General features: G+C 40.5%; 1 protein-coding gene across 2 annotated transcripts; it reads right to left on the bottom strand.

Annotated features, from left to right (window-relative positions):
* Positions 1–1,988: 1,988 nt before the first annotated feature.
* Positions 1,989–6,361, bottom strand: Hrb87F (Heterogeneous nuclear ribonucleoprotein at 87F). 2 transcript variants are annotated; one of them, XM_088257529.1, is made up of 6 exons: positions 6,180–6,361; positions 5,628–5,851; positions 4,294–4,538; positions 3,608–3,853; positions 2,795–3,154; positions 1,989–2,552 (listed from the first exon to the last, which is right to left on the bottom strand). In XM_088257529.1, the coding sequence occupies exons 1-5, from the start codon at positions 6,210–6,212 to the stop codon at positions 2,808–2,810; spliced, it is 1,095 nt and encodes a 364-aa protein (XP_088113655.1). In that variant the 5' UTR covers positions 6,213–6,361; the 3' UTR covers positions 1,989–2,552; positions 2,795–2,807. The 2 variants fall into 2 exon arrangements, with proteins under 2 accessions (XP_088113655.1, XP_088113656.1); XM_088257530.1 differs by having other exon boundaries at positions 3,632–3,853.
* Positions 6,362–7,695: the final 1,334 nt, after the last annotated feature.

Below are 7,695 nucleotides of genomic sequence, written 5' to 3'. Positions count from 1 at the left end.
TACTTAAAAATGTAAACAAAATATAACGTACTTAAAATATAACTTTGTTTTAAAATCACTATAATTACTTAATTATAATGTCTACCGATTTCGAAGCTGACCGCTTCTTTATAAAGACTGATTAATGCTAAAAACACTATCTACTTGTTTAGCGGCTAGCTCCGAAACCGGTAGACATTCAAATCAAGTTATAATGAGTGCTTTTATGACAAAGATACATTTTAAGTTTAAAATGGAAAATCAAAGTGCTTCAAATATAAATTATAATTTTTTACGTGTCGAATACAATTAAGAAATTTAGACTTAGCTTCACACGCGGTGTTTGAAAATGGTGCGGAATACATCGAAACACGTGTCAAAGGTTTTTAAGAAATAGTAGTGGTATTAAAACTCACCAAAATTTAATTTTTAAAGTGTCATAAGACCCAAATGATCAAAAACAAGAATTTACGCGGAATTTGACTTAAAGAAAAAATAACAAAACTAAGTTGGTAGCACATAACGAAGTACTACTGTCAACATTGCAAGCTTGGGCCGCCCGAAGGGGGGGGCACTTGCCCCCCATCCCCGGATTGATTGAAAAATAGTATTACCCAACAAGTAAAAATTTTGTTATATATATTTATTGTTTAAATAAAAATGCCCTTCATTACTAGTGTCCTATCCGTTTGTTCGCCATACAAATACCCTACAGTAAATAAAAACTACATTAAAACATTAATAAAAATATTTCGCCCCCCCCCCCCCTAGAAAGTTTTGCACGGAAGTAACCGTAGGAAGAAAGCAGAATAAACCCCGTTTGAAATGCGATTCCTTTTACAAATGTGGAAGATAAAAATATTAAGAAGCCTCTTCGAGGTGTTTTGGACATGTGGAACTAATGACCCATGGTATATTTGGCAAATACGGACGGGACCAGAATGAGGACGACCAAAAAAGACTGAAGAGCCTAAGAGCGCACGCGGTTTCTCAGTACGCGCAAAGCACAACTTGTCCTCAAAATTAAATTTATCAACATCTGTGCACCAAACCAATGTTGCTGTATTTTTCGAAAAAAGTTCCCGCTATAACTTTGTATCGCTAATCTGTACCAAGCGCAAAAAAGTAGCAATATTTTCGAAGGAGTTTCTAAGACAGCCTAAAAGGGCTAATTGGCTGTAATTTTACATGTTTATCGTGAAATTTAAAGTAAAAATTCGAAGCAGAACCGTTTTATATACGTACCATTTTTTTTAAATCACTGGCAACCTATGCCCAAGATCCACATACACAATAACCTCCGCAGTATGCAGAGTACGGTACCCAGGAAGTTTACAGATCTTAATACATTCTCGCCGTTTGGTCCTACAAACGAGAAGTCACGGGGGCGAATGTGCCGTGGCGCCATCTGCGGAATTAAATTGCAACATTCCAGAACGCCATCTACACTTCAAATCCGGAACTATCTCGAACACTTGAAAACTCGCATGCATATGGCGTCACTTGTGGCGACATTCGGGGGGAGGGGGTATATACCGCTAGCTGAACCAGACATCTTAAATTACATTAAATAATGAAACCAAATTTACTTTTTAGTATTTTATTGAAAAACCAACCAAACGTCACATACACAAGTATCTTCCAATACTTACCATATAAACTCTTTCCGTGAAGTTCCTCGAAGCGATGAATAAACTTACCATCATTATTGCCATATCAAACATGTTATTTTCTGCTTCCTTCTAAAATACCAGATCCCCAATCTTTTTTTTATGAGATTGCATGATTTTAAACAAAAAGCAAGATTTTTAAGATGAAAACACTAAGCAAAATGTATTCCTTATCCCATTGAAAAATCCTTGTTTCTATAATCCGGCAGGTGTCTACAGACTAAATGTTCCGATTGGCAGTCTTGTCGGCTGCGGGGTGGAATAGTCCCGGCCGCATGGGAGCACGGAGAGTGCCTTTTGAGAAATCTTATCACTAATAAAGGAATGAAATCAATCAACTTTAGTGTGGGCCTTCCTGAGATCTTTTGAAAGAATACGTTTATTTGAATATTGAATAGGTACATAATTTCTCACATAATCTATAGTTATTGCATCATTACACTCTCTACACCTATCCTCGGTAAGGATCGTATATAATTTATGAATACACAAGACACAAGATCTTGTTACTTCTATATATCACTATCAGATCTACATTGTACACCTTTTCCATACAAACCTATCCAGATACTCTGTATTGAATCAAATAAATGTTCTGTATAAAGTGGTTTATTTAATACTACACTTAGTCAATAATCTTACAAAATAATATTAATTAGAGAACTTAACTAATCGCAAGTTAGAGGAGCGATGCGGAGAGGGCTACAGTGAGCGCTCAACTATCTGGCCATCGCCAACCCTTACAGTACATCACGTTACACTAATGGAGTCCTCAGTCACTGTCCCTACTTCTTCTACTCTTCGCTCGGGGCTAGCGGGGTCCCGTGGCCGAACTGTTCACTAACTGCCTGCCTGCCTTACTGCGATACTGCCTGCCTAGTCACTAGTAAGAGCGAACGGGACCTATAGATAACAAAACTGTTAGTCACACTGCTCCACCCGCACCAACCGCCTTCTCACCCTCCCCACTCGACGCTCCACTCCACACCCGGCGAGAAGGCGGTTCCGCAAGTATTGTATTCTCTCACTACACATGACAAGCAAGACATTCCCCCGCGGGATCTCGGCGCTTCAACGGGATGAGAATGGGTTTCTAGTGAAATGTGCAGTGAACGATTCAACTTTAAAATCCAGTCAATACTCACGGGACATCGTTCCTCAAAAGCGTCGGGGTCCCCCCTGGCCCCCGTAACCGCCGCCTCCGCCGCCGCCCCCATACCCGCCTCCCTGGCCGCCCATCTGCGCGCCGCCGCCGCCGCCACCGCCGCCGTACGGAGCCGGCCGGTTCTGGTTAAACTGGTTCCTCATGGGCCCCCCTCCGTAGCCCTGCTGGTATCCGCCCCCGAAGTCCTGGTTGCCTCCCCCCTGTCCCCAGGAGCCGCCGCCCCCGCCGCCGCCCTGCCCGCCGCCCCCGTAGCCGCCGCCACCCCCGCCCTGCGACCAGGAGCCGCCCCCGTTGCCATTGTCCCACGGGTTCACGTCGCCCCAGTTGCCCTGGTTGTAACCTGCGAAAAATGCGGATAATAAGGCATCTCATTTGTACAAAATTAATAATAAGCGATAATAACGCAATTAGTGTTGCGAGGCAGTGTATTGGTAGAGGATATGGTAGATCCAAGCCAACATAGCGAGCTCTGGCAGTCAATCTCCACAGGGTAAGGGAAGTCATCCCAGGCATGAAGACCTGTATGAGGCAAATCTGTGGCATGTATCTTCGTTAAATATATTTAGGGCAATCAAACTTGCGTAAAATATTATTCCGTGTACACTCGATTAATTATTTATCTCATTTTATTAAATATGTCAATTTTACACAAGTTGGATGGCGTAACTGTAAAACAATGCAAAAGCTAGAAAGGTGGTGTCGGGGAGACTAGCGCAGTGTACAAACCGGAAGGGAATGTCTGGCCGAGTGAGCCGAGCGATTGCATTGTCCTACCGGCAGGCGTGCTGTATACCTGCTTGTGATTCAGTGTCTTTACCCTGGCCGCCGCCGTTCCAGTCGGCGCCGTTCTGCTGGCCGCCGCGGCCGCCCCAGCCTCCACCCCCGCCCCCGCGCGCGCCACCCCCGCGCGGGCCCCCCGCGCCGCCCATGCGCCCTCCGCCGCCCCCGCCCATGGGGCCGCCGCCCCGGTCCATGTCCTGCTTCGAGATGGCCTTCTTCACGTCCACCGCCTTACCGCAGATGGTGTGCATGTGCTGGACTGGAATAAATAACATCTATTAACAACGAGCATTTTTTTAAAATAGTCACTATTTTGATTATATATTATAAATCTTTATTATACAAAAATTATTGTAGCTACTTCGTTAATTGCAAAAGAATCGAAGTCAAAAACAAAATCAACTCCGTAGCATTTGATTTTTGCAGCATAAAACGATATTCCGACGACTATCTAGTCGGAATATAGCTGGACTGCAATAAACTCGAGAATTAAAGAACTTGTATGCATGACATTTATCAGAATCCACAAGTTTAAAAGGATATGTAATATTAATTATTCTTAAGGAAAGAGAGGTGCCGATCGAGTAGCGCGCGCAGTCGAGGGATATCTGGAGAAGTCATTGCTTCCACACGGGTCACAACCCTCGGTAATGAGGACTAAGACTAAAAATCAGCGCAGGTAATACGACAGGGACTCACGGCATATCTTGTCCACGGGATCGTAGTCGTCGAACTCGACGAAGCCAAAGCCCCTCTTCTTGCCGGTGTCCTTGTCGGTGACAATGCTGACCTGGCGGATGAGGCCGAAGCGCTTGAAGTACTCCTTGAGGTTTTCCTCGTCGTGCTCGTCGCGCAGGCCGCCCACAAACAGCTTCTTCACCGTCGCGCCCGCCTCCGGCCGCTTGATGTCCTGCCGCGGCACGGCGCGCTTGGGCTCCACCAGCCTGACCGACACATTTTAATACATTTAACTTTTGTACTGACATTTCTCGGTGGAAATGAATTTTATAGTTTAAAATAACAACTATGTAATTTTTTTCACATGAATTTTATTTGACCGGCAACCAGGTTTCGTCATCACCGAAATCAGACAAGTCAAATATCGATATCGGTTACAACGAAACACGGTTGCTGGTCAAATAAAATTACATACCTATTTTATACTATAATAGACACACAGTTAACAGACTGACTCGGTTGCTAATTGAAATTTTACTATATCTCGTGTCAAGAATGAATTATAAAATATGATATGTTGTAAGTTATCAAACAACCAAGTTAGTTTCAAATATTGATTACATGTAATAATGTTTACAAGGTCCGCCTGGTTACTAGATCAGAATGCGACTCATGAAAGATTAAAATATATAGATGCCATCCAAAGGTAGCAAGTAATAGAATGTGATATAAAACATCCAACAAAGGTCCAAGCGGGACTACAGTGTATCTTAAATGTACATTTGTTGCGAGGCAGTGTATTGGTAGAGGATATGGTAGATCCAAGCCAACATAGCGAGCTCTGGCAGTCAATCTCCACAGGGTAAGGGAAGTCATACCAGGTATAGGGACCTGTATGAGGCAAATCTGTGGCTGATGACGATAAACACTTTGATATTGAAAGTCAACAGTTATTAAGTACTAACGGCAACCCATCACGGACCCACAGGACAACAAATAAGCTAGCAGTATACAAAAATGGCCCGCGAAACTGCCAGGGAGGACAAATGGCGAGCGGTAAAAATTAAGGAACCTGCGACATCGCAAAATCCTCTTTGACATTTTTTTACCGGCCACACCAAAAATTAAAAAAAAATACTACGTCCATTTCTCATCTTTCTAGAATATAAGTAAACGCTGAGGACACGCAAAGTGCCAGTTTTCCTTTACAAAATGAATTCATAATACAACAATTAATTAGAGGAACTGTATGATACATACAAAATGGCGTCGAGGTAAATGCGCCGAATAGCGGTAAACAAACTGACAAAAAAAATGACACGTGGTTTATAATTATTTATAAAAATCAATCTCACCTTCCATCAACTCGATGGGGACGTGCGATTTGAGCATCGTCGACCATTTGAGCTCGGGAATACGTGATGAATCCGAAACCACGCGATCGCTTAGTCTTCGGATCCTTCATTACCACGACGTCCACGATCTCACCCCATTTTCCGAAATGAGCCTTCAGCGAATCATCGGTAGTTCTGTAGTCCAAACCGCCGATGAAAAGCTTTCTCATGTGCTCGGGCTCGTCCTATAAAAAAACAAAACGATAAAGGAAGCTCTCGGTGAAAGCGAAAATGGCGTGCGGCGTGACGCACCGACGCCACGCCACTTTTTTCGGCGACTCCGCGGAATGAATAATACGAGACAATGCTGCCCGAGAAAAACAAAAAACAACTAACATCTCAATTATAAAGACGAAGGTGGCTCACCGAAACAAAGATTAGAAGCTGTAATCACGTAAATTACGATTAAATTTTAAATTAATAGAACGGCAAAATGGCGTCGAACCGGCAGGTTGTGAATAACGGGCGTAAACCGGCGACAAAGCCAAATAGTTTTAAGTGAAATATACTTACAAAATCCCCATCGCTGTTATTATCCCTCTTCATGATGATTTTACGAAGATGATTCTATTGAGATTCAACGGCCACAGGTCCACAGCGAGCGCTCGGTATATTATGAGCCTAGAACCTCGATGCGGACGCTGTCAACTTGCCAGCGTGCGGAGCGGAAATGACAGAATCGCAAACTGAAATAGGGACAGCGGAAAGTCGACGCCGTTGATGTGGCACTTTCGAACGCCTCAACACCACCGAGCTCAAGTATGATTTCAGTAAACGCAGCCATAATATGACGCACAACGAAAGTTATGCTATATACACCACTCAATTATTATTATTCTAACCATACAAAATTTACTGAAGCTGTTAATATAACAGCAAAATTAGTATTTTACATCTTATAATCTATTACTCTCTATTTAATTTTTTACATTGTACGTCCACAAATCACATCTTACATTTTTAACCCCTGTATGTGTACATTTAACATTTAATATTATTTTTATCAACTCAACAGTTATAATTATAGGAGTTGTTAGAGAAAAGTGTAACTATAATTTCAGCAAAAATAATTATAAAAAGAAAGAATAAATAAATAATTTACAATAATAATTTAAAATACTTTTTAAATAAGTGTATTTTATTAAATGAATATAAATTTGACTAAAACGAAAATCTTATTATTTTCCTTTCTACAGTTTTATACATCAATTGTTATGTTAAAAAACCCGTGAAAACATTGAAAGTAAAGGATTGATTATAGTTTTTTTAATAATAAGTATATACATATATACATATATATATATATATATATATATATATATATATATATATATATATATATATATATATATATACTACTACTACTACTACTACCATCACGCCGTTTCCCCGCAGGGGTAGGCAGAGAGGATGGAACGCCACACTCTTCTGTCCTGACATACACTCCTAGCCTCCTTCACATCCATACATCTAGTCATACATGCCCTCCGATTACGCAGACTTTTGACACCGCCATATTTTAGGTTCTGATTGATCTGATCGTGCCAAGTCTTTTTCGGTCGTCCACGTTCTGTTTTCCCTCTCACATTCGCCACATATATTTTCTTAGTCATTCTCTCGCTATCCATTCGCTCCACATGTCCATACCACCGCAAAGAGCTCTTTCTAATCTTTTCAATTATTCCTCGTTCAGCCTTACATTCCTTTCTTATATCGTCGTTTTTCTCCCCCTATATATATATATATATATATATATATATATATATATATATATATATATATATATATATATATATATATATATATATATATATATATATATATATATATATATATATATATATATATATATATATATATATATATATATATATATATATATATATATATATATATATATATATATATATATATATATATATATCCCTTTTAATGTTATCTGACTTAATGTCGAAAATTCTCAAATAATATGAAATAAATAGAATTAAACACATTTTTCGTAGTATTCGATTTCCGCACCCTCTTCAAA

This window comes from Brachycentrus maculatus, unplaced genomic scaffold (genome assembly GCF_059751285.1).
Source record: "Brachycentrus maculatus isolate JH-2025_06_01 unplaced genomic scaffold, ASM5975128v1 h1tg000081l, whole genome shotgun sequence".
NCBI lineage: Eukaryota > Metazoa > Arthropoda > Insecta > Trichoptera > Brachycentridae > Brachycentrus > Brachycentrus maculatus.
The sequence above is the reverse complement of the archived record's forward strand: the minus strand, read 5'-3'. Positions and strand labels throughout refer to the sequence as shown.